At 44.0% G+C, this 27,170-nt stretch overlaps 2 protein-coding genes across 2 annotated transcripts; both read right to left on the bottom strand.

The window, feature by feature from the left end:
* Nucleotides 1-5,818: 5,818 nt before the first annotated feature.
* LOC124673076 (ethylene-response factor C3-like) lies at nt 5,819-6,604 on the bottom strand. The gene has a single exon (XM_047209206.1). It carries the CDS (start codon nt 6,602-6,604, stop codon nt 5,819-5,821), a length of 786 nt encoding a protein of 261 aa, XP_047065162.1.
* A 2,542-nt stretch (nt 6,605-9,146) lies between these two features.
* Nucleotides 9,147-20,771, bottom strand: LOC124673816 (fatty acid amide hydrolase-like). Its single transcript, XM_047209856.1, has 19 exons — nt 20,407-20,771; nt 20,243-20,303; nt 19,590-19,783; nt 19,362-19,491; nt 19,165-19,242; nt 18,935-19,082; nt 18,445-18,557; nt 18,283-18,358; nt 16,913-16,984; nt 16,683-16,734; nt 16,222-16,302; nt 16,065-16,148; nt 13,313-13,416; nt 13,044-13,136; nt 11,982-12,050; nt 11,425-11,489; nt 10,881-10,942; nt 10,532-10,627; nt 9,147-9,541 (listed from the first exon to the last, which is right to left on the bottom strand). The coding sequence occupies exons 1-19, from the start codon at nt 20,614-20,616 to the stop codon at nt 9,482-9,484; spliced, it is 1,848 nt and encodes a 615-aa protein (XP_047065812.1). The 5' UTR covers nt 20,617-20,771; the 3' UTR covers nt 9,147-9,481.
* Between the last annotated feature and the right edge of the window lie 6,399 nt (nt 20,772-27,170).

Here is a 27,170-nt window from a genome sequence, read left to right as displayed (position 1 = left end):
TATATATTGACCACCGTAGCTTCTTCAAATTATTAGATCCAACGGTTGCGGAACGGTCTTCTAGCAACAGAGCGTGTACGAGCAATTCAAGAAGAACTGGCGGGGTTCTTACTTGAGCAAGTCATAGCTCCAGATGGAGAACACTATGTGGACAACCGCCAATATCAAAGTTGATGTAGACATATATATATATGCATGAACGTGTGTCACTTTGATCGATATATGTAATACAATGGTTTCCTATATATATATTTGAATTGTTTGCATTAATATTATACCGTGTTTCGAATGGAGGCAGAGTCTGCCGCGGCAGCTTTTTAGTGAAAATTCCTGCCGCGGCAGAGTCTGCCGCGGCAGGGAATGGCACCAAAACCCTGCCGCGGCACAACCTTTGCACCGGTTCGTATTACGAACCGGTGCAAAAGGTCCCCGCCGGACTCTCCACGGACGGCCACGTGGTGCCCCCTTTTGCACCGGTTTGTAACAGAACCGGTGCAAAAGGGGGGGGCCTTTTGCACCGGATGGTTTGCACCGGTTGGCCATCCGGTGCATATGGGCCTTTTGAACCGGTGCAAAAGAGCAGTTTTCCACTAGTGATAAGCTCAAATGTGCCCTCTAATTTGAACACGAGTTTAGAAAATCACTCATTAGCATAGTCCCTACACTTCCTTTTTTTGGGATCAACCAACCAATTTATCGGGTTCCACATGGGCAAACTGATGGAGCAACTGAACATGTGTTCCGGAGACATGTTGGGTGTCAGCTTCCATTACAGAGCTAACACATTGGTTTACACCATTTCTACCATAATTATGTAATGATGACGAATTTAGATTATCTAAACTTTAACCATACATTTGTTTTTTGAGCCCACCTTCTGGTTCCACCGCATAGATGCTAAAGAAATTTAGGGTACTACAAAATTGCAGCTCCGAGTTCATTTACACATGAAATGACAATTATAACATAAAAAAGATAAAGTCCTATTTCTTCGAAAGTTAGGATTGCAGTCGGAGTACTTTTATTCGAGAAAATACCGTCTAACTAAGCGACATGGTTGTGACACCAAAATAAACAAAAGAAATATTCCTACACTTTAGGTTTTTCATGGTTTTTCGTCAGTATTGTAGCACTTTAGGTGTTGTCGGTTTAACTGGCGAGATTGTCTATGTAACGATCAGAAGAAGGCTTACTCCATGTTGCGATTGAGTCGATGTTTAGCTAGGTGTAAGTTTAAGAGAACGCGCCATGATCTGAACGTGGGATGGCACGCTCGAAGTGGATGGCGGGTTTTCAGGGGCATGTATTGTGTCCTTCCCCGGACACCGAATATGAGAGAGAGAGAGAGAGAGAGAGAGAGAGAGAGAACGTAGTTGAGCGTGTTGTCAAACCCCACTAGCGGAGGTACATAAAAGTTAGGGACCCCTCCCTGATGCATTTGTACGGATTTGGCCCATTCGCCCCCTCCCCTCCCCAATTTTGGCCCAAGATCCGCTAGTGCCAAACTCATCTAATCTACATGTCTCTACGTGTGTTCGTGGCTCTCCTTGTTCGTGTGCTCATTGCAGAGATAAATAGTAGGATTCCAGGTGATTCACGTGTGTGATCTGGCTTGAAATCGAACACACGTAGTCGGCGCGCCCAGATCCTCCAACTCCATGACGAATCTCTTCTACTTGATCGTTTTATTGCTGAAAATCTTGTTCTTCCTCCGACCGTCGCCTGCCGCCACCGTTGTCGTCATCTCAGCCTTGTTGCGCCTCTTCCTCTTGCGGTGGCGCCGCTTGAGCGCCAAGACGGGTGAGCCACCCATGCCGTTGGGTGTAGACACGGCGCGAAGCGCGAGTGCGCGGAGTGACTCCTAGACGTGCTCCACGGGGAAGTTGAGCACCGTGGAGGCGCCCCGCGAGGAGAGTGTGACTTGGTTGTACGCCATCGCGGCGGCATCGACGGTAGGAAAGGTTCCCAGGCGCACGCGCGCTGCCCCGCGTCGATCGAGCCCCGGATCTCCACCACGAACATGCCCCAAAGCCGCGCACACATGCCAATGTACGATGCCGACCACCGGCTCCATCTGCAGTAATCTCGCCGCTGCCCAAGTCGAATGAAAGAAAGTCACATAAGGAGGAGGAGAAGGAATGCTTGTACTCCTTCCGTCCCACGAAGGTTGTCCAAGATTTATCAAAATTTAGATGTATCTAGACATTAAATAACATCTAAACACATCTAAAATTTAACAAATCTCAGACAATTTTCATGGGATGGAGGGAGTATAACCTAGCGTTGAGGGGCTAACCAAGCATGTGGGTTAATGCGTTGCTACCTGAGCGTTGGCGTTTGACAGAAGAAATTTCTGTGTTGACTATTTGACAGATACTACTACTCCAGTTCCGACCTCAACCTACAACCGACGGTGCCTCAACCTCAACTGCTCAACAGCTCTAAAAAATTGGCAAGTTGGGCCAGATTACCTGGGAGTCGTTTAAGCTGGAGTGTGGGGGCTACGTAGGGCGGCTGAATAAGACAACCCTTGTGGACGTCACTAACGTAGCTCCCGATCGATTCTGCTTCCTACAGGACGGAATGAAAATGATTGGCCGAGTCCAGTCTCCATTCTGCTTTTCTTACAACCTCAAATTAACACACAAAAAATCTACTAATCCCTGTTTGAGACCATGGCACGACATGTAGCATTTACAGCAAAGAAGTTCCACTTCAATACCCTCATAAACTAAGGCCTTGTTTTGCACATTCGGTAAAATGGGAATATTGGGTATAAACCCCACAGGATTGGGTGAAAACACCCGATCCACTTAAGTCCTCTCTAATCCACTTGTGGCGGCGGCAAGCGGAGGCTTGTTTCTGCGTCGGTGGTCCCTGGCTACAAAACAGTCCATGTCGTGTTTCCGAGGGTCAGGTTGGGCTGGCAATAGACGTGCACAAATCGGTCAAAGCACCTGTACAAAACGAGGTCTAAGGGAAATAACCTCATCAAATTTGAGTTGGGAAGAATAGTCCATGTAGTACCAAGGATGTGGAAGACCATTTCATATCTTTGGTTAATCCCTGGCATTTGTTCAATCCCTCTTTTCTATTTTGAGAAATCAGTGATACCTTTTCATTTATGCTGTGTTTGGATGTAAAGAATTGGCCTTGGAATCAAAGAATCTGGAATTAGAGGTCAATTTCCGCCGTTTGGAGTGGCCTGAGAATTAGAGTCTGGAAATGCGGTGAAATTCCGAGGTACCGCTTCGCTCCGTGCAAACCACGCGCGAGACTTTCCGAGGGTTGGACCTCGGAATCGTGTGGAAACTGTCCCCGCGAGCGAACTCTCCCCCGCGTACCCCTTCGTCCCGAGGCTCCTGGCGAGGCGAGCGACTCCAGACGCGCCTCCCTCCTCTTCTCCCTGGCCAGACGAACGCGTCGGTCGGCGGCGGCGGCGCCCAGGTACGCCCCCTCCTCTTCTCCCTGGACGCGCCTCCCTCTCCTCGCCCTATCCCATGGCCGCTCCGGCGCGCGCCTTAGCCCTACCCCCTGGCCGCCCCTCTCCTCTCCCGGTCCTAACCCTAGAAATCGCCATGGAAGAGAGCCGGCGACCGGTGGGCGCCGACGGCGGTTGTAGTCTAAACGGTGGCCGTCGGAGGGTGGTCCTAACCATGTTCATCTCGGAATTCTCCGCTGTGTTCTTCGGTTCAGTTTCACTGGCTATGAATATTTTCTACTCATTTGACAGAAGGATATACTCTGCAGCTTCGGAAAGGGATTATGTGAACAGGAAAACCGCACCAGCAGAGAGCAGACTAGGTTTATGGCTCTTTTTTGGGGATTGTCGTGATGGGAGCTTCTTAATTCCTGGATGCAGTATTGCATTTGTATTTATTTCTTGTACTTATTCTTAATTGCAGAAATGTCCAGATGCTTTGGAGTAGTTGCTTTATATTTCTTCAGATAATGCCGGCACTTTATTTATTGAATAACATCATATAGTCTCCAGGCCGGAACAACAAAATTATAAAACAATGGATTTGCATTCTGGAAGCTCACTAGCTCTAGTTAGCAGATGCCGCTACCTTCGTCCTATGCCAAAGGTGACTCCTCCAACTGAAATCCTAGATGCACTAAAGAAGCTACAAATGGAGAATTGTGACATGCTGCGAGCTTATGGGAAGTTGATCGTTAATGAGCGCTTATTCGAAGCACTGACGGCGCTCCCCGATGAATTAAAGAAGCCATGGCTGTTGACCCTACCTTGATGTTTGTTATGAACTGTGCTTGTTCTTAAAGCCTACTATCTACTTTCTTGTTGATGAACTGTTTGTGATGTGTAAGAGACATAAGCTACCTGTTAGAGACACAATTATTATCCATGTTGTAATATTTTCGGTACTTGAAAACTACTTTGTGCCATGCGTATTCTACTTTCTGCTTTATTTTGATTATTTTAATGTTTCATTAATTGCGGAAAATAATAGTTATAAATATATTACATATGTATGTTATTTGTGTACATGTACTAAATTTATATTGTTCAAACTCAACAAATCATCAAATTCCACGGATTCCACAGATTGTACATCCAAACAGCATTTGGAATTGGAGAACACCCATTGATTCTAACATCAAATTCCAAGCACACCCAAACGGTAGAATTCAAATTGGAAGCTAATTCATTTCCATCTTGGAATTGGAATCTTGAGGCTAATTCAATTCCAAGCTCAATTCTCTGCATCCAAACACAGCATTAGACAAGAAGATATTGTGCATCAGTTGCGCATTTTGAAATGGATGTGTTAGAAACCTTGGCATAACAAAAAAACCCAATAAAGTTACACTAAACAATGTCGCCACCAGTCAATCTGACCTGATATCCTCGAGATCCAGGGCCACTACCCTAGGTACATCATGCAGGTGCCACATATCGAAGAAGCGATGGTATCACTGAAAAAGAAACAATCTCATCCTCGTTGACCAGTTGACCTCGGGTTTAGTATCAACTCTTCGCGCTGAACAATGATAGTATAAGTTTTGCTAGAGAAATTACCTAGGATAACTTGCTAGTTTGCACCGCGTGCTGCGATAATTTATATTTTGAGCACTAGTATATTTGTTTTCAGTTTTGTTATGTTTCAGTTAACTGAGATTTTCTTAAGTGTAAGTCACTTACAAAAAAATGCTTGAGTTGCACTTTCTGTTAAACAAATGCAATTGCACTTTTCTACTAGAAATATGCAACTGAACCGAGTTGCACTTTTATTTAAACTGCAGTTGCCTTTTCTGAGGTGAGTGAGCCTTTTTAAAAAATCGGTTAACCGAGACATAGACACACCCTTTATTTTTCTTGGCAGTGTGCATGCATCGATGCAAAGGCTGAGTTTTTTTTTTAGAGTAATGCAAAGGCTGAGTTCTGTTCCTTTCGGAGAAAAAAAAAGTGTTTTTTCTCTGTTAAATCACTAATCGACGCTTTCACGCCACCGGTTTGTTTCGTCGTATGTGGCTCGATCGATTCGCCTTTCACTCTTTAAGGATTCCTCTCAATCACTAACCGGACCGAGGGCGTTACATGCCTGTAGCAAATTCAGTTAATTTTGTTAATTGCGCGACTAATTTCTCATGGATATCAACCACACTCGGTCACTGAACCTATGGCCAGACCTCCTGCCGGGTAAAAAAGACACTGACGTCCGGGTCGAAGAGAAGGTTCGGAGATAGGCTACGTGCGGGACAACGTGAACACCTAGAGACGATCTCAGCGGCACGGCACATTGATTCAACTCGAACTCAAACACAGAACTCTGGATCATATACTGCACAAACTCAGCTAGACCATCGATTGGCAATGTAACAATTCATCGTACTGCACAAACGCATCTGCTGGTACTTCGAGCTGAAGCGTGTCGTCGTCGGTGATCCTGAGGAGCTCCTCCAGGTAGTCGGCGCCCAGGTCCTCCAGCTCCACGACGAACCGCTGCTCGACGGCCATTTCGCCGCCGCCCTTCTTCTTCCTGCGCGCCGCCGCCGCGTCGTTCGCTAGCTCGGCCTTGTTGCGCCTTCTCCTCTTGCAGTGCCGCCGCTTGAGCGCTAGAACAGGCGAGCCGCCCGTGCCCGTGGGCGTGGTGGCGGTGGTGCCCAGCGCGAGGGCGTCGAGCGACTCCTGGACGAGCTCTACTGGGAAGTTAAGCGCCGTGGCCGCGCCCCGGGACGATAGCGCGGCCTGGTCGTACGCCATGGCCGCGGCCTCTGCAGTGCTGAACGTGCCGAGCCACACCCGCTTGCCGCCCCGCGTTGAGTCCCGGATCTCCGCCGCGAACCTGCCCCACGGCCGCGTCCGCACGCCAATGAAAGACGCCGCCGGTGACTTCAGCTGCCTCCTCTCCGGCTCAGGGGCGTAGATGGTCTCGCCGCTGCTCAGGTCGGATGGAAACGAGTCCGAGGAGGAGCAGGAGGTATAGTTAGCGGCGCTCGTGTAGCCGCCGGCGTAGTACATGGCACCGCTGCTCATCTCGGATGGAAATGAGTCCGAAGATGAGGAGGAGGGATTAGCGGCGCTCGTGCAGCCGGTGTAGTACATGGCGGCGCCGTCGTGGTTGTGATGCCGATGATCCATGTTTCTGTGTGTGCCGGCCGGGGTGGAAATGGTGGTGTCAGTTGGTGCTTGCTTTCAGAGTCGAGCGTTGAGGTTTGAGAACCAGGCTAGCAAACCAGGTCGGTTAATATACAGCTGATCCAGCGTCGGGGTTTGACGAAGAAATTCTGTATTGACTCTCTCACAGATACAGTACTAATCACCATGTTACGACGGAGGGTGCAACTACAGCTCTAAACAATGGCAAGTTGCCCCATTTGCCTGGGACTCGATTTAGCGGGAAAGTTTGTCCGTTTTGGGAGTGTGGGGGGCTAACGTAGGGCGGCTGAATAATAATAGGACAGTTCTTGTGTCGTGGGAGTGGCGTCACTAACCTTAATGCCCTCCTATAATACTGTACTAGCAAGCTTTTGAGGTAAAGGCCAAAAATCTTCCTACAACCTTGTCCTTCCACCATTACTATAGTTTTTCTCACAAAATGTAAAGAAAAATGTCTCTAGCTTTCATAGTGCCAGACCAGGAATGATATTCATGGGAATGTAGATCGTGCTTGCTAGGTGTGCATACCGGTTGGACTCGATCTGACATGCATGAGGCAGCAGTTCCGCTATGGCAATGCAAGAAGAAAAGCTTTAACTCAAAAGTAAAAATATGACCCCATAAAACCATAAAAATATAAGCTATAGCCTCTTCATCAATCGATGCAGAAAACCATAAAAATATATTGTTGCATTGGCAAAATCTTTTTTTTTTTTTTGCGAATTAGCAAAACCTTTTATATGTTCGAATAGATTTCATATTAGTGTTGCGTGCTCCTAGAATAGTTGTACTTATATACCTAGTTTTTTTTGTGCTGAGTGATGGTATTGTGGCCACCGGGTTGTCTGTCGTATGTGACTCTATCGAATGCCTACTCTAATCAATCACTAATCAGAGGACGTCATACCTTTAGGAAAGATAGTTTTGTTAATTGCACGGCTAACTTTCCATGAAACAGGGACAACATACCAGCTATGGCTGACGACAGCTCGCGAAGCAACGCAACCACTCGCTACAAATTAAACTAAGACCTCCTGAAGATTAAGTAATCATCTTATCTTGATCCTTATGGAGCGAAATGCTGCCTGACAAGTTGTGGGAGTCATCAGTCGTTCTAGGGATCCGTCGGTCCTGATAAAGTGATAATGAAGAAAATGAAACACTACTGTCCAGGTGACCAGGTCGAAGAGAAGTTTCCGCGACGGCTCGTTGACGACGAGAACCGCTAGCGGCCGGCAGCCGCAGCCGCAGCCGCCACCTTCCCTGGCTACTTTTCTCTCTGACGCTCGCACGCCGCGCCGGTCCGAATTCGAGTGCAGTCACCACCGGCATCCAAAAACGGTATACTCTGAAGAAAACAAATCGATGCTATCTGTCCTGCGCGAAGCAACACGCGCTGTTTCCGAACAACCCTTTCCAATCCCAGGTACAGGTTCAGAGCACCAACCAGGCTGCGTTTCGTTAGTGCCCATGATTATTACTCCAACTAGAATAGCTTTGAGTTTGTTGGTATGAGGCCTAGTGTACTGGCAACAGATACTATACAATCAGGGACCGGTGAATCTAGTGAACGTCCTTTATCTATGCTTAGGAGCTAGTGCTAGCTTCTTTAATTATTATATTACACAGTGAGGATAAAAACGGAGTGGAAAGTTCCCGACATTTTTGTCCAGAAGGAGAGAAATATGGCTCTTGTTGATGGTTTTACCATGAAAACAGAAGGGACGTAAATGCACCATTGAACTGAACATGTAGCTTGTGGGGACTTTGAACTCGGATTACATCCACACTGTTTTGTTGAGTATTATTTAAAAAAACGAGTACCACCCTGCGGTTTTGTAGATTGAGACAGGGGAGCTCTAGGCATGTTGGAGTATTATTGAAGTGGAAGTGCAAATTCAGTTAATTCGTTCCTTATGTTCTCCTGAGGAATATATGGATCTTTGATGCTGAACCGGAAGGCAATCATCTAGGTTGAAGTTCCTCTTGGCGACCTACAAAAGTTCAGCTTCTTCCAATATTGACTTCTTCGTTCTTGTGCATTGAATTTGCCTCCAATGCATAGTCAAAGCTCAACGTTCTTTACCCGTTGATCTCAAAGTTCCTAGTCAGCAGCAAACATCTCAACGTTCTTTTGAGAGGAAGAAACAAAAAAAAAAGTCCAGCACCATTTGACCAGCGAATTTGACAGTATTGTATGAATCATCTGGCCATCTGGGTAGCTTCCCGTGCCAGATCTTTTATGAAGCAGGTACGCATGCTCCTCCAATGCATAAAAAAAAACAACTAAATTTTGTACTATATGAATGGAAGAATAACTCATCCACCGCCCCAGGGTCATCTTACATGAGCTACGGCATTGCGCATGCTTGCTTTTGAACTGACTGCTAGCAACAACAAAAAAAGGAGCGACACCGTGTAAACGTTCATCAGTTTCTTAGTAAACGATGTATTCGAAATTTTAAGGTAAGATGACCCTGGGGCGATTGAAAATGCAACTGAAACATATTTCAAGTGGCACATGTTGTTTTATATAGGTCTCACGAAAATTACCTTAAAGTTGTCAAAATTTGGATGAGTCTAGACACTATCTGGTATGTAGATACATTCAAATTTAGACAAATTTAAGACAAGTTTCATGAGACAGAGGAGTGCTATTTCGCTTAACTTATTATATCGCCTAAAGATGTTTTACTCTAAACCAGGAGGAGGGTTTGGTGTGTCTATCCTGAGTCCTCACATATGACAAACCTCTAACATATTAATACTACAGCAAAGGAAATGTGTGTAAAAAATGTTCTCGAATGACAGTTTCAATGTTTCAATGCAGAATTACATATGTACTTGCACTAGACTGTTTCAGGCCTTTAGGATGTCGTAAAATGTGGAAGGCCGATTCCTTTTCTTCAGGCAGAGCTCCTGAAAGCAGGGGAAAATAACATCACGTGGTTAGCTTTCAAGGATCATAGAAGCAGAAAAACAAATTCTACAAAAGTTCTCAAGCTTCAAAGCATTCATAGTGATATTTTTTCCAGATTCATTGGGCAGCCCAAACTTAAGCATAACAATAGCAACATCAAAGCCTTTTTCCCAAGCAAGTTGGAATAGACTAGATATGAAACCCAACAAAAACATAAGGAAGCCAAAACAAGGAGAGAGAAAAGCAAGCAAGGAACGAGTAAACTAAGATTCTAGCACATGGATCGCTGGGCAGCCTAAACTTACCATGTTCAATAAATTACGATTGTTTGTAACCTTTTATTTACCTCGGCATATATTTTTTCCCTTAAAATGAGTCAAAGTAATATCAGGGTTAAGTATATTTTGTCACGATATAAATAGTTGCCCCTGGACAATATAATGTTTAACTAAAATAGTTGCCCCTCGGCATAAATTACGATTGTTTGTAACCTTTTATTTACCTCGGCATATATTTTTTCCCTTAAAATGAGTCAAAGTAATCTCAGGGTTAAGTATATTTTGTCACGATATAAATAGTTGCCCCTGGACAATATAATGTTTAACTAAAATGACTCATAATTGTGATATTATTTTTCAGATTCAGTGGGCAGCCTAAACTTACCACGTTCCGTAAATTACAATTTGTTTCTCTAACATTTTTATTTGCCTCACAATCTTGTCCCCTTAAAAATGACTGGAGTAATCTGCAGGTTAATTATATTTTACATCGTGATATAAATAACTGCCCCTGGACAATATACGTGTTGCTGAAGTTTTCACAATACCTGAACCTAACAGAGCAACATTGGTGAATATACAGAGATTCACCCAGGCCCACAACATTCACCGAACAGTTTTTAAAAGGCACACCGACTCTTAATGAATATGAGCACATTCTCAGCTGGAAATCCACAATTACAGAGCCCATATGATGAATGTGAACAGTACCTCTACTGCTGAAGCCACCCTCAATAAGCTAGCCTCACCCCATGGACGGCCTATCAGTTGCAAGCCGATTGGAAGGCCCTGCTTGTCATGGCCAACCTGAGCACAAGACAGAATTAGCAACATATCAGTGGATAATAATTTTCCTGCATGTTTGAGATTATAATATGCCAGAATCTTGAATGTTTTTCCATGATCATATTTAAACCTTTCAAAAATGTAGTATGCTGGAAAAAATACAACTGTCCATTTTTAATATTTATACATCATAACTCAAAATTTTACCAGTTCATACATAATGTGAACTAGAAGGTACAATAAATAATCAGTCATGCGTCATGTCGCCACTTACCGGAACAGTAATGGCAGGCAAACCAAGAAGGTTCGGGGCTAAAATGAATCGCATCAGGTTAGCTGCAATGAAAAGACAGAATCAGAAACAGAAATGCTGTCGCAGCAATTGTAATTAATATTAAAATAGGCACATAGAGTTTGCCTAGCAAGCTGCTATTGCGGTATAAATCAAGAACGTGACCGATGTATTTCCACATTTAATCGGTAATTTCTGCTACTAGACTCCAAATAGGATGAAATGTCTCCTGTATGTTAAGACTCCAACAAGCTTCTAAATAGCTAGTGATAGCTCCACCTTAGCTTTTTTGGGTCTTCTCCATGAAGGCGTGAAAGTGTTCGAAACAAACTTCACCTATAGATCTGTCATTGTTTCCTTATCATTATTATTAAATGCTTTCTCAATACAATTCACATCAAGATTTCTACAATTTTTATCCAGGATGTTAACACGGTTCAAAGTTCAGTAATTGAACTTGAGATAAGCTGTAAATCCATATGTTGAAGAGCTAAAGGAGATACACAATACAGTGAAGAAAATCTACCTGATACGACATAATCTGACTCTCCTACCTTCAGAGCACTTGCTGGTATTTTTGGCGCAGTCATGCTGGGAAAAAACAGCAAATCCTCCTTAGCTGTTATTATACATATGATAAAAGGAAAAAGTATAATTTCTCGAAAGTGGTGGGACCAGGTAAAATTAGGTGCAGCGTTCTAGGGAGCATAGATCAGAGTTATATAAGTTACTCTGTCTGTAATCCCAAATGTAAAATACTACACGTCAATTCGGTAATTCACAGATATTATCTCGCAATTGAGTCGTATGCTTGTGTAGCTCTATATATCCTCAAAGTGTTAGATAATAGGGATCGCCTAGAACTACCAACAGTCTACTAGAAGCTAGAAAACAGAATAGCCTCGTTGACTAGACAAATTCAAGTGCGGAGGAGGAGGAACCATGCATATACACCTTTTTTTACAGGTGTAAATTTTTTATATATATCGACCAGACTGTACAAGGACACAGGTCCCAAAGCAGAAACTAGTAAAACCATATTAGATCTATGGATCAATTGTAATAAACTTCAAAATCTCTTACCCGGTCGTCGGGGTTGCTATGACATCAACCTTTTTGAAAGCCTCCATGTGATAGTACATTATCCTTCTCCTATATAAACCAAAGATACTATAAGCACACAATTGGCAGAACATCTGCATGGGAGGATGCAATATATACTTTACAGTTTACAGTTTAGATCCCAGACTAAATTGCATTTTTTCCTACAACAAGTATGTGCCATGTGTAACACAATTTCGACAATTTGTGCAGTAGTCAGCACATCTAGGAAAAAATCGTGAAAAAACAAAAGGCATTGTGTTTCGATGCATGACAGAAAAGAAGGTTTATGTACAAGTCCAAGACTGGACCAACACCTCACCATACAACTCGACCCAAAAAAAGAGCATCTAGGAAATTTCAGTAATTCAGTATGCAACAAACTAGGAGGCTGAAATGGTCTTTTCTAAATGGCATCTCTGGACTCTGGAGTAGAAAAGAAGATATTTCAGGTAGGAGCACTATCTGATAGCAGATAAGGATAAAATCGAAGCTGCACAACTTCTAGTAGTTATTGAACTATTGTTACTTAGTAAGAATGTCAAAATAATTAAACTCAATAAGTATGCCCCGCCACCTGTCATTAGATAGATATGCAGGTCCATTCTTTTTACTTGTCTCTAATCTCCTATTTTTTTTCAAACAATGCTTAATGAAGAACTCCCAGCTAAAATTACATGGAATTTGAATTGAATTGGTATCTTCAGTAATACCCAGGGTTATTACTAGCTATAATTGATATTGTCGAATTATGTCTGACTAAAATGCACTGTGTAAAGGCTCGTGGAAACCTGTAGGATCATAAGAATAGACATATTTCTATTTTTGTTAGCTCGATTGGCCATTTCTATGTGTTATCCTGAAATCAATCTTACAGTCTAAATTTTAATTTCTCTTTCTAATATACAATCACGGTGAGTGGTTCTGAAACAACTTCCCAGAACTAAATAAGACTGGTGGACAAAAAAAAAACATACTTCATACTCATGAATGAGTGTTGTCACGAAAACATAAATGCTCAGATGCATTTATACTTATGTTCACCTGATACATTGAGAAGCAACATAATCTGTTGAAGTGAATGACCCAAAAAGTGCCAAACTTGTTCGAGTATCTAATGTCAGTTCTGTCCGTCTCCTGGAAGATAGTAGTATGATGAGATTGATAGTACAGAATAGTAAGGAGTGGCTAACAAAATATTTGCAGCCTCTTAGGGACTAGAAATTTCAAGTTCTATCTAATTTTGAAAGGAAAAATTCCAACAACTCAAGCTGAGAGCAACATTATGAATCTGATATTTGTGAAAGAGGTACCCTTCTTGGTAATGAGCATTCAGGTCGCACAGTGCTTCTGAGCCAATAGAGACAACATGGGCAGTACGCATCTCCTCAAGCTCTGGTAATATTATCTCTTCTATCTTGAAAAATGTTAAACAACACTAATCAGCTGAGATAGCAAGAAAGAATAAATATGCAAATTGTAGTAGGTACCACATCCTCAGAAAAGGCATTTCATCATAACAATTTAGCAGATGGAATAAGTAAGCTTAACTTCTACGGCCTGTTGGATACCTAGAGGCCAAATGATGCAGAGCAATAATCAGTTACAACTTTCAAGAGTTGTTAACAATCGCAAGAATTTTTTCTAATTAACACTTGACAATTGTTTCAACATAACCATCAACAGAACTATGGAAGTGCATAGAGCCTCATGTGTGGTTTTGGTAATTAATGACAATCCCTGTGGACTAATGTTTGCATTGAGTTATATTTGTAGGAGTTGTCCATAGGCAATGAATCATGTGTTGGCTTCAAGGTTGCAATAAGAAGAAATGCAAATGCAAATTCAAGATGAATCAACTTGAAAAGATCATATGCTTGAAGTTTGCCATTCTTATGGTGTTCATGGATATGTGAAGATGCACCAAAGAAGAAGCTCTCCCATAGTGGAGTATGGGGGAGCAATCCGCAAGACTTCATCAAGCAAACACAACCAAGAACGGTGTTCCATCTTGTTGCGGTCAATATCGTCATCATCGAGCTCAAGTGGAATGCGCAAGGCTAAGGTTTGCTCTTGATAGGGTTTCTTTCTTATCGGTCTCATGGTTTAGTTGGGAGACCGGTTTATAGGCTAGACATCGTACTATCAAGGGCTCTCGAGTGAGTAACTCGATCGTATCGTTCGGAGCGCGGTCAAACCTTTGCATCCTTGCATCATCTTTCTTGGTTGTTATTTGGATCTTATCCATGTGGTGTTTTAGAGCTTGTGGTTATTTCCATGATAAGTTCTAGTTCATCGAAAACGGATTTCGCATAGATCACTGTTGTGTTTTCGAGTTTGGTGATTTTCTCGGTTTCTCGTATTGAGGGGTTGCACCTCTAAAATGAATAGAAAATCATTCCCCACTAGTTTCCATATTTTCAACAAATTTGTTTCGTGTCGTTTGGACTTTCCAAACTCTAGTTATGGATTTTCTAAGTTTGCCCATATTTGGTTTTAATAGAAAAAGAGAGGAGTTTGGGTTGGCCGGCAGTACCGCCCTAGCTGGGCCGGCACCACAGCCCGCGCTACCGCTCTTGGCGCCCTGCTCCTAGTAGCCTGCGTGTGGTGACCGGTACCGAAACCGGTACCAAGCCCGGTGGTACCGGCCGGCCCTGGCCGGTGGTACCGGCCACCCCACTCCTGCGCGCGCAGCACTATCGCTCCTGGCTGCCTCAGCCTTGCATGCCCAGCTCACCAGGCCTCGACCCCGCGCCTAGCTAGCTTGCTCGCCCATGCCGCTTGCCTCGCTGGCAGCTCGCGCTCTCACTCGCTGCTGCTGGTTTTGGTGCGGCCTAGCATCTATCTTGCCCAACGGGCAGAAAACAGGCAGCCCCCCGTTTTTAAGCCTCCTCTCTCTCTTTTGGCGTTACTGCTTCTTCTTCTTCCTCTCTTGGCTCCCTCCATTGTTGACTTTTGGTGAGCTTGCAATCTCTCTGCCTCTCCAATGATTTGAGCATCCTTTTGAGAGAAATATAGAGGAGATCTAGATCCACTCTTTGACCAAACAAAATCATCTCTTTGTGAGTGAATCTTTGGGATCTAGATCTTGGGGAACTTTGTGTTCTTCTTATGTTCTTCCTCTTTTATTCTCCCAATAGCTTTAGTAGCTTTGTTGGAATTTGAGAGTGAAGGATTAGGGCATCTTTGTGGTGTTCTTGCCATTGCATTTGGTACATCAGTTTGACTTCTCCGCGGTGATACGTGGGGGAGCTTGTTCCCGGAGCTTGTTCCTCTTGGGTCATTGGACCATAGACGGCTTAGTGGTCTTTGTGGTGTTCTTGTGAACTCCAATTAAGTTGTGGAGATTCTTCAAGGGAAAGGCATTTGTGAAGATTTATTGGGAGCCTCCAATTAAGTTGTGAAGATAGCCCAAAGCTTTATGCGGGTTTGGTGACCACCCTAAGGTTCCATAGTGGATCGAGGTCTTCCCCTTTGGCGGGAAGGGTCGAGGAGCATAAGGTGAGGCCTTCGTGGCGTTTGGAGTACTTTGTCCTCCACACCTCTCCAACGGAGACTAGCACTCGCAAGAGTGTGAACTTCAGGATACATCGTCGTCTCCGCGTCACCTTGGTTATTCCTATACCCGAGCTATTTACTTATGCACTTTACTTTGTGATAGTCTTCGTGCTTGAAGTTATATATCTTGCTATCACATATTTTCTTGTATTGCTTAGTATAAGTTGTTGGTGCACATAGGTGAACACTAGTTATATAGGTTTTGTGCTTGACAAATTAAACGCTACTTTTATTCCGCAGTTGTTCAGCCATAATCGTAAAATTTTAAACCGTCTATTCACCACCCCCCCCCCCCCCCCCAACGCGCCCCCTCTAGGCGACATCCGTGTCCTTGCATTCGTTGTACACATTGAAAATATAACTAATGTGCAAATGCTCTCATCTAAAGAAGAGATTGCACATTCGAAGGTACAAGACCTAGATAGCTAACATACCTACGAAAGAGTGTGATAACTAAATGGTAGAATACAAATCGTATACGATATGTTGAAATAGCAATGGGTATACCTGGCATCCGAAGGTGCTGCACAGGAGGTTAAGTGCATCATCGCATGTATTTGAGATCTCACTATCAGAAACATCATGAAACCACTACAAAAACCAATTTTATATAAGAAATTGCAAATATTGACAAATACACTATTTCATGTAAAAAAAACTGTACCTCTGTATATTTTCCCACTTTTACTGATTGTAGGATATTGCTGTTGTCAGAGGACACCAAGTTAGGAACACACAGCGGCAACTGTAGAGAGAAAAAGGGAAGGAGATGTAGAAGCTGTGAGCCTGATGATATGCAGTAACATCAGCTTTAAATCATAAGTTGTGATCCATCCTAGGGAATACTGGAGAATGTTACCATATGAGTGTTGCGGCATTATGATTATTGTGCTGTGAAGTTCAAAATTTTAGATATTATTTGAGGAAAGTGATCCCATTCACGTTTTCTACAATTCAGTAAAGAGTAGCGACTTACATATACTGTCTCTTATTCAAAAGAAAAAACTGAGTGCTATAGTGCAATCCATAGAAGTGACATGAAAGATATTTCAGAGTTCTTTTAGCAAAAACCTAGTGTTTCTGGTATTTAACAGATGGGAGATGTTAAAAAAGGTAATATCTTACAGGTCTCAGAGTAAGCTTATCCATAGGTCTACTGCCTGCAAGTGCAGAATACCTGAAATGGTATATGGCAGGGTGTAAGTCGTAAATACATAACTTACAAACAAAGGGGCAAGTCTTTAGTTGTACCCACTAGAAGACAGTTGACAAGCTTCCAAGTTTATCAACAAAATAGCTAAACCTAACAGACTTATGAAATTGCACGATCTCCTCTAACAAGCCAAACTACTTACACTAGCATAGAATCCTCCACTGATGCTGTAAGAGGTGAAGCAACTTCAACAGTCCCAGCATCACAAAGTACCCTGCAAATGAGATATATAATTATGCATACTCACAGTTGTGTACGTCAATGGATTTTCTAATCAAATCCAGTGTAAGAGAACACTAAAAAGTAACTCGGCAGCATCGCTTACTTGATTGCTGGACAATACAATTATTTAGCTCTCTAAAAGAATAACAAACATGGCTGGTTGAAACTTTTGCAGTTTGTGGCACACCTGCCTTACCACTCGGCAGCTAGGCATTTCTTTGCTGTTCACGAAATTTACTCTATCCTATAAACAGGAGCTGGTGATGCGTGATACAATGAGGAACGTATGGTAACTGCCAGCCAAGCAAGAATTGGTGAAAAGTGGGACAGATTGGGTCTCCCTGATTCTTGATAAGGTGGATGCTGATATGAAAGTGAAACAGCTCTTCATCTGGTGCACTGTGGCGTATTTGGAAATGGTAAGGCTTATTCGACATTTCTCCAGAGTTATGTCCACTACCTTCAGTCGGTACGAGTGGGGCTCACAGATCAGGATACAAAAGGGAAGGGTCCGATTGTTGCTATGAAGATCCTACAGGCAAGCGGCAATGTCGCAAAGCAGAAGGAAAAAATGGGAGAAACCAGAACCAGTATGGGTAAAATAAATGTTGGTGCTAGCTTTGTGAACCAAACTGGGAATGCGAGCTGGGGAGCGATCCTTAGAGATGAACACAGCTCTGTTAATTGCCTGTTTTGAACGCATACGTGGAAGTTTTAATTTTATCATGACGCAGATGATCCTTGAAAGTGATAGTGCGGAAGTGGTGTCTGAACTTAATAGGGATGGGAAGATCACAGCTGTCTGCAGTGTGCAAGGACATTAAGCTGTTTCTCGAGCAACTCCTGAATTTTAAAAATCAACAAGATGCCTCAAGGGGAAATAAAGCAGCTCATGCTTTAGCTTGGTTTGGAAGAGAGGTGTGGAGTGATGGTATTTTGGAAGAGACAGCTCCATCCTGTGCGTTGGTATGGACCTTGCGCAATTGGAATGAGCCTGTTATTACCTAATCAATATATACCATTTTTAAAAAAAACTCTTACCAAAAATTTACAAATTAACTAACTGAAACGCAATAGATTTTCCCCATAAACCGACTAAACGAAAATGAGTCATAGCAGGAGCAAGAATGCAGAGGCATGAATCGAGTGACACCGGCCTATGCGGGACTCAGATGAGGCATGGCCAATATGTGCAGCAGACTGAGACAATGACAATGACTTAATGTATATTTTTATCCGGAGCAAAGCACAGGGTAGCAGTAAATATTTAGTAGAATTTTTCTTAGTTACCCAGTCATATCTGTCCGCCCATACGTTGTCTTCAAACCAACAATGCCACATAGGGAAGATGGAATTCGAACTGAACCTGTAGAAAAGAAAAAGGTAGCAACTAGAGACTAGTACTCAAAATAATGTAGTGTTAACGAACCCCGCAGCATTATATGTACAAACCTCCACCATCTGTTCCAATCGCTGCTGAGCATAGCCCTGATGAGACAAGTGCAGCTGGACCAGATGAAGAACCACCAGTATATCTATCAACTGAATGCGGATTTCTTGCTGTCCTGCAAAAAATAATTACAAAGAGATGAAAATAAAGTGATGATCATCAGAAAAATATATTGTGGATGGACAATATAGGATGAACGCAAATTATGAATTCGTTGTTTCTATTTCCCCTTCGTAATATGGTTTTCAATGATAAATATTATAATTTCCCTTCTTCGTTTGCGGTGTTGTTGGATATTCACGCTTGCAGCATGTCCAAGAAGAGGAAAATGTTTGTCAAACCAGGTAATACCCAGTTTCACCGGATCAACGGAAGTGCTTATGAAAACATGACTTATCTTTCGACAACTCCAAGAAAAACTCATGCATCCCTGGAATCCATCTACGTAGTCATTTCAAGCAGAACAAGGTGCCACACAATTATTAACCGTACCCATAGTTTGCATTGTTTCCAGTTACCCCAAGGCCGAACTCGTGCATATTTGCTTTCCCGATGAAGATTACTCCGCATTTCCGTAGACGAGCAACACAGACTGCATCTTTCTCCACAGCGCGGATTTTGTCAAAAAATGTAGTACCACCTGCACACAAAAATAAGACCATAATATGGAATGTGCTTCTCGGGCGGAGCAACAAATGGTTACTTCGGTCAAGCGAACTAACTTTTTGACGGATATGGGAAGCAGTCAATATCATCCTTAATGGCGAAAAATATCCCGTCCAAAACGGAAATTGGATTTCCTGGGCACGAGAAGCAACACACATCAAGGAAATGGAATAGAGGTAAATGAAGTTTCCACCTGAAGCCAGTTCATTTCCATGTGAAGAAACAAAGCAGCAGAGTTGGGTGGGGGTAAAACCTTGCTCAAATCTCTTTGTGGAAGCATCAGCTTGCTTCCTGAGGTCATCCGCGTTAAAGTAGATCAGCATCGGCATCGGAGGCTTCTTGTTGTTCCACTCTTCCACGCCCGCAATGACATGCTCGGCAACCTACAGAACAGACCAAGGCTGAACACCACATATGCAACTATGCAGAGGCCACCGAAGCAAGAAAACGCTCTGTTCATTCTTCCACTAGGCTAACTCACAGCTGATGGTGTGGTGATCCCGGACCGGTACGCGTAGGCAAAGTCCCGGATCTTCCAGTAGAGGAAGGGGTTTTTCTCGTCGACCGACGTGAAACGCGCGGACGGGTCGTACGGAGCGAGGCACTGCACTGCTTCCTCCACCCTCTCCACAGGGTCCCTGTCTTCGGCCACGACCACGACTCCTTGCTCCGGCTCTGGAAAATCAGGAGGGGCAGCGATTGACAACAGTACACCATGATTCATCCGAATAGGACAGGATGAACAGAATTGTCACAGGCCCAAACATGGAGTGCTCATCAAAATGTCGGCTGCAACAGCTGCGTAACTGAATTGAGCAGATTATGCAGGTGTCGCTTGCAGCAAACATGCTCCATGCCGGCAAAAAAAAAAGAAAATAAATGCACAAGCTTTTTTCAGTTGCACGACAACTTGAGCCAACGAAAAGGAGTGGAGCATTTTCTCAACGAAAAAAGAGGAGTGGAGCATTTTTGTTTTATTTAATAAAAGTTCGAGTAGTAGTAGTATTTTATTTCCCTGGCTACTTGCTTGCCCCGCTGAACAAAACAACCATTGACGATTTCAAGAAAAAGAAAAAGGATATTCCATTGACGAATTCAAAGGAGCAACGCAGAGGATATGGCGCGCCGCCGTACCTTGCGGCGGGAACTCCGGGTAGTACATGGGCCGCTCGGGGATCACCGTGTTCTGCAGCATCTGCACCCGCGCAACGAGTCCAGAGGAATCGCGGTAAGTTCAGTAGCCGAAGCAAGCTACAGTGCACAAATAGAGGGGAGGGGTGCAGAATTGAGGATGCTACCTGCGTCATGTTGTTCTGTTTCTTGAGGGCGGAGAGGACGAGGGGCCCGAGGAGGCGGGACTCGAGGAGCCAGACGAAGGCCCTGAGCGCGAAGCCCGTGAGGTGCGGCGCCTGCATCGGCCGCGGCTCGTAGCGCACGGCGGCGATGTCCACCTCCCCCACCGGCGCCATCGCCCGCGGCTGCCCCTTCGCCTTGGATCCGCCGCCCATCTCGGCTGCCCTGTGGGCTGTGGTCCGGAGCAGCAGAGTAAATGCGAAATTGCGAGCGCGCGGCAGGAACTAGGGAGGAGCTCAGGTGTGGGTTTTATGGTGGTTGGAGACGGTGATGACCAAGGAGGAAGAAGGAGGCGGCTGAGAAGTTAATGGCGGGCCGTTGCCAGCCGAAACATCTACGTATGACTGCAGGTACCACCGATCCAGTGGACTAGTGGACAGAGCTGATTAATTTTGCCAGAGAGACGGCAAGCTTTTGCGATATCAGCCAAAGGATAAAATGCACTTATTAACCTTGGAGTACTCTTAACCTTCAGCAGTTATCTTGTGTGACATAGCCAAAGGGAAGAAAATTGCACTTGTTAAACTTGAGTTGTTGTCTGAGTCCACCTATCAACCTCAACCTGTAGAGCCTCCAATTTATAGGGCATATGTTTGATTCACATATTCGAAAATCACTGGAACAAAAAACACATGATTACAATTTTATGCCAACTTCAATCCTCCGGGGTTTATATGTATCCTACGGGATTCAATCATACAAATCAAACAACCATCATACAAAAAAAAATTCAGAGGATTTAAACCCTCCAACTTTTCTTACGCAAACCCTTTGAATTAAAGTAACCCTTAATGGTGAATTTGCTGAAGAGATGCCAAACTTATGTGACATCACCAAAGATATTTTTTTCCCTTTTTATATTTTAGTTGCGTCCCCATTTCAACCTCTCAAACTCGCGGTTTTTCGTCGTGGTTTCGCTATTGAGGCGTTTTCGACTGTCTTATCCTCGCTCCTTCAAAGTGATATCGGGCTTATTGGTGTAAGTTGTGGACACGTCAAACGCCGTCGATGTAGAATCCCATGTGGATGCCATCTCAAACTCTATAGCAATCGCGTTGGAGCGTGATAACGTGGCAAAGTGGGAGCGAACTCGAGATGGTGCACCGGCTCTCGGGACTGTAAGGGCGAGTAACGAATTGGGAGAGTTAAAACATAGTGGGAAATGTATTATGGCGGGCGAGGGGGATGTATTGTGGGGCGTGCCATCAGATGGGCAGTGGCGAGATAGTATGAAAAGAGTAAAAAACATTGATCCGCAAAGGGAAATCTTGACTAATGCTGCATGTCGTGTTGTTGTAGAGTCCAAATGTACATGTTGATCAGCTTGATATTATCATATTGCCCTCTCTAAGAAAACAAAAGAAATAATATCATTGAAAAGAAGAGGATAACACCGATGCCTCGAGAAAGCATGAGCTTTTTCGTTTTTAACCTTTGTGCACATGCATCATTCAAACTTTCCAGAGGAGCATCTTAGGAGAAAGTAGACGGTGTCTAGCCTTTGGGATTTGGAGGTGTGGCGGATCACTGCCTCTCGTCGGCCGGAGGGTTTCAATATTGTATTCTGTTCAACTTGTTTCCTAGTGTCTTTCCAGGGATGGTGTGGTGGCGGCTACATCTCGAAGTCAGAATAAGATACTCTCCGCTCTATCATCGCTCTGGTGTTGCGTCTAGTGCCGGCGGAGGGCGTGTCGAGTCGTGTGGATCTCCCAGAATCTGTTTGGTTTTCGTGTGTGTTGGTGTGGTTTCAGGTCAGTTTCTTCCGATCTACGGTTGTCGTCATTGGCAATAGTTGTTTCTCTGTTGCGCTGGTCCTTTTGGGTCTTAACATGACGTGTGTCTGCCTACAACAATCTCTATTATGGTAAGTTTTGCCCGGCCGGCTGCCGCTATTGTTTGCAGTATTTGGGGTGGTCCATTGATCTATTTTGTAATTTATGTTTTTTACAAATTGTGCTATTATTGATATTTATCAATAGATCGGTGGATTTTGGAAAAAAGAACTAAGAATGGATAAGACAATGACGTGGGCGTTACCAGAGAGAACTGATTGGTGTTTTCTTTTTTTTTTTTCTCAAGGGAAAACACTTATGCTTTATCTAGATAACCAAGAGTGTAACTGAATTTCCAGAACATCGACCGATGCCGTCAGTTCTGAAAAGCGAGTAGTTCAGAGTCAATCTCAAAGACGACTCTAATGGCTCCAATATCAACTGCAACATCAACCGCTTCTAACGTTTTACTCAAGGAAAAGAACAATTGTAACGTTTGATAAAAGTAGACTTTTAAGTGGACTTTATGCATGCCTAGAATCATCTTTTCATTGCCAGTCAAATGTACTGCTTGTTCATGCTGTTTTGCCCTCGAACAATTCAGTCTCCACGGGCCTTCAGAGATAGATTCGAAGGTGTTTTAAAACCCATAACGAGAATGGTGCTTAGGAATTCAAACAAATTGGAAACATGCCAAATTCTGCCTCCAAACGCCTACCAAACGCCTGACAAATCCGTCCGTCGGCCAAGTCCTATCGGTTTTCAAGGCTTCTTTGTTTTCAGCAGTGTCCACGTCCAAGTTGCCATTCCTCAAGACTTTTCTTCCTCTCCTTCTAGAACACGAAGCGCGCAGACCAACGCCGACGTCGACAGGATCACCATCATGCATGCACCATACGACAAGCCAGCTCATCATGTTCTTGTAACAATCGTGATAGCGTTATTGTTTTCCGGCCTACACCTTTGACTCACCGTTTTCTTGTTCCAGATGTACTGGATTCCCAAGTCGCGACTCCTGGCCTGTTTTTCTCCTCCTATAGAACCAGAATATCACGATTCTAGTTTTGGTCACTCCTACATACATACCTCTCGTAGTCTCGTTTCCCTCTGAACTTTTTCAATCCTGTTGTTTTTGGAAATGACCACAAGGTGTCGTACGTCTTTTATTCGTTTCATTTTCTTCGCATTTTCCTCACCCAAGGCATCAACTTATCTCCTTCTCAAATTATGTTGCACATATAGGAAAAATATCAGCATAATATCAAACACTTACAAAAAAATATCTTTCACGATGATTCAAATATAAAAAATTGGTATTGTATATGTCGGCTCTTTTTATATATCTGGTCATACATTATATAGTTTGATTTCGAAAAACATATGCAACAAGTTAACTACTTTTCGGAAAACCACTTTTGAACTTAGGAGCATATGCTTATGGTAACCGAGAAAAAATTTAAAAATGTCAGAAAAATGTGAACAAAAACTTAGCGTGTATATATCGACATTATATATATGCGCGCCAAGTTTCGCGGAAAACTAATATTTTGTGTCTTGTGAAAAGCTTTTTTTAGCACCAAAATTTGTCTTTATACACACGACACAAAAATGTCGGTTTTCCGCGAGACGACTTTATGAGCACATATAATATCAAGATGTATGCGTCAATTTTTTTATACAGGATTTTGTAACATTTTAAACTATGTTTAAAAAATCATTTAAAAAACCGGAAGCATATGCTCCCAGGTGAAAAAACGCCTCGTCCACTATTTTTGTTCTTCTTTCTCGTGCATAAATGTTCTAGGATTGAAGGAGCATGGTTTGGATTTGCAGCGGGTTTGATATGGTAACCATTTTGCTTCATTTTGTGTTGCAATCTAATTTCTTAATGGGTGGCCTTTCTGCCATATTTTGTTATTTTTTCTTCATCTCTCGTTGATATGCAACATAAAATCTGCTACATGCTACGCTAATTCATCCTTCATTGCTCGTAGAGGAACAAATATGACAATAGGTCAAAATTTCATTTTGTCAAAAGCAACATTCTATGTAGCTGCCACAATCATACATGGAGAGATAGATAGACTACATAGCTACCGTTAAAACCCTCAGCCTCGGGGGAGAACTACTCACTCCTCATCGTGGGAGTCAGCAACGGTGATGGAGATGGCGGTGGAGTCGATGGAGATGGCTTTGGGGGCAATTTCCCGTCCCGGGAGCGTGCCGGAATAGAGACTTCTGTCCCCCGGATCTTGTCTGCGACTGCGGCGGAGCTACGGAACTTTTTCGTGGGGGAGATTGATTAATTTAGGGTTTTTGCGTCGGGAGCTTTATATAGGCGGAAGGGCGAGGTCGGTGGAGGCCAGGAGGTGGCCCCAGACCACCCCTAGGCGTGGGCCAGGGCCAGGCCGCGCCTAGGCATGGTTTGGCCACTTTGTGGCCCCCCCCTTCGTCTCTCCTCCGGACTTAGTCTTCGTTACGGAAAAATAAGATCTTCGGCTTTTATTTCGTTCAATTTCGAGAATATTTCCTGTACAACTTTTCTGAAATATAAAACAGCAGAAAACAGTGAATTGATAATGTGGCATCTTGTTAATATGTTAGTGCCAGAAAATGTATAAAAGTGCAACGAAGCATGAGCAAAACATATATAAACTGGTGTAAAATAAGCATGGAGCATCAAAAATTATAGATACGTTAGAGACGTATCAAGCACAACCTCTCGTTTAAGATAAGATTGTTGACGAGCCAAGGACGTCTCCCTCTCCCGCACAGTAACAGAGGGCGATTTCTGAAATCTCCCCGCCGATCCACCTCGCCACCGCTGTTTCGCCGGATCTCTCGCCCTCCGCCGGCCGCTCCGGCGGCGGGAGAGCGGGGGATCCCCGTTTCGCGGTTGTATATAGTGTAGGATCTGTAGGGTTTGCAGCCGGCGGTGCCATGGAGGTGGTGGTGGCGCCGGTGAAGTGTTTGGTGCAGGTTCGCGACTCCTTCGTCTACGGCGCTCGGCGGAGCTCCGTGGTCAAGCGCCTGCTTCCTCGCCGTTCGCGGATCGACGCATCTGCGCGGTGCGGTTCTCCCGGCCGAGATCCGTGCGGCGGATGCGGATCTCGAAGATGTTGAAGAAGATGGCGTGGTGCTTTGCGGCGGAGCCGTTGGTCCGAGGCGTTACCCTCCGGGGCGGTGAGCGGGGACTTCCCGGTTGCCTTGGGGATGCTTTCGTCGATCCTTGGCGTGTGGACGAGCGAGAGGTAGCGGCACGTCTCTCTCTCGTTCGGTCGCCGGCGAAGCTGGAGCTCGGGGAGGACTTCGTTGTAATTTCCTTTGTTTCCTGGGTTTTTCTGTAAGAACAAAGTATCAATGAATCTGTCTTCTTCTCGCAAAAAAAAAAGCACAACCTCTCGTTTGGTTTCCTTATTTTTCCATAGGTGTATTAGGTTTAGAGCCTCACATTACATTACGTTTGATAAAATGTTTGGTAATTTGTCGTCACAGTTTTTTGGCCGGCCACACTTTTTTAGCCATATAGTTCGACACTTCCTTGCCAAATCTTATCATGCCTGTGACATAGGATTTTGTCACAAGTTCTATGGCAAGGATTTGCCAAGGTTAGTTTTGACAATATTAGTTGCGACCCTAACACATCATACTTGAAAACATGGAGTTTCTATGACTATGAGGCGTCACAAGCGTACAATCGAGAATATATTCAATGTTTCTTATTTTCCCCTCTTGTGTATTTTATGCTACATACAAACATAAATACACCCAATAACATAAAAACTATATGATAGAATGCGGTAGTGTCATGTCACATTTAATGAAGTCCAAAATCGAAGAATTGAGAAACCAAAAGATAAAGCTGATTCTTGATTGTACAAAACTCAACCTACTGAGAAAATAGGTTGTTCGTACACCGGCTAATACCAAAAGCAGATTGTGTTGACTTTTTGAATCATCAAAGGTACGAGAATTTTATGGGAGTAACCTTTTGAATTGCCTACGTGGCCACGTAGCACCAAATATCTCGACCCCTATCATAGCTAAGCAGCGATGGACCATCCATAAGAAAATGCAATGACGGGCCACCCACGGTCGTAGGCGGGTGGGGGCATGGGAAGCATTGTCCATTCCTTCCGAGGAGATCCCACAACTACACCTTCCTATCGTTGGTCTGTAGGCTAGTGAGAATGAATCCAAGGGGTGGAATCCAAATCCCTCACTCGCAGACAAGAAAAGTCGCCTTAGCACTTTACAATAAGACTAAGTCGGCGAGTAAACCTTGTAATCGATATATACAACCAATAATAGCAGAAGCAAGAAGCAGGTCTTTACCTCCAGAGCGAGGAGCCAAACCATGATACATCATGTACCGGTCCCATCCCTGGTAGCACTCAACAACTTGCGCTTCTAACTCATAAGTCATTTCACGATGGCGCAGGCCGTGGCTCTCCCATGACAACGAGAGAAGAGGGAGGTAAAAGAGAAGGCGACTTTTAGTGGTAGAAAAGTCAAATCTACCGAGACAAGTAGTTGTCCACACCATTACTATACAGTTTGGAGTTGAAATCTTGGTGACACGGCCGACTCATGAATCTTCCAAGGTGAATATAGAAAGAACGGGAATTTCATAGTAACAATTTTAGCTGTCCACGTGGCCACATAGTAGTACATGGCATCACGGCGAGGGGCAGCACCGAGAATTTCTCGTTCGGTGTCACAGCTGCAGCGGTGGACCGTTCTTTAGAAAATGTAGCGGTGGGGCCACCCACGTTCGCTGACGGGTGGGGACAGGGGAGGCGTCTTCCCATTCCTTCCGCAGGAGGTCGCGCAACGCAACTACACCTTCGTCGGTCAGAGAGATCGAATCCAAAATCCCTCATTCGCAGCCGAGCCACGGTGGTCGGCCAGCCCTTTCTTCTTCCCCACGACACCCC

Source organism: Lolium rigidum, chromosome 7 (genome assembly GCF_022539505.1).
Source record: "Lolium rigidum isolate FL_2022 chromosome 7, APGP_CSIRO_Lrig_0.1, whole genome shotgun sequence".
NCBI classification, from domain to species: Eukaryota; Viridiplantae; Streptophyta; class Magnoliopsida; order Poales; family Poaceae; genus Lolium; species Lolium rigidum.
Note: the sequence above shows the minus strand (reverse complement) of the source record. Positions and strands in the feature narration are given on the sequence as shown.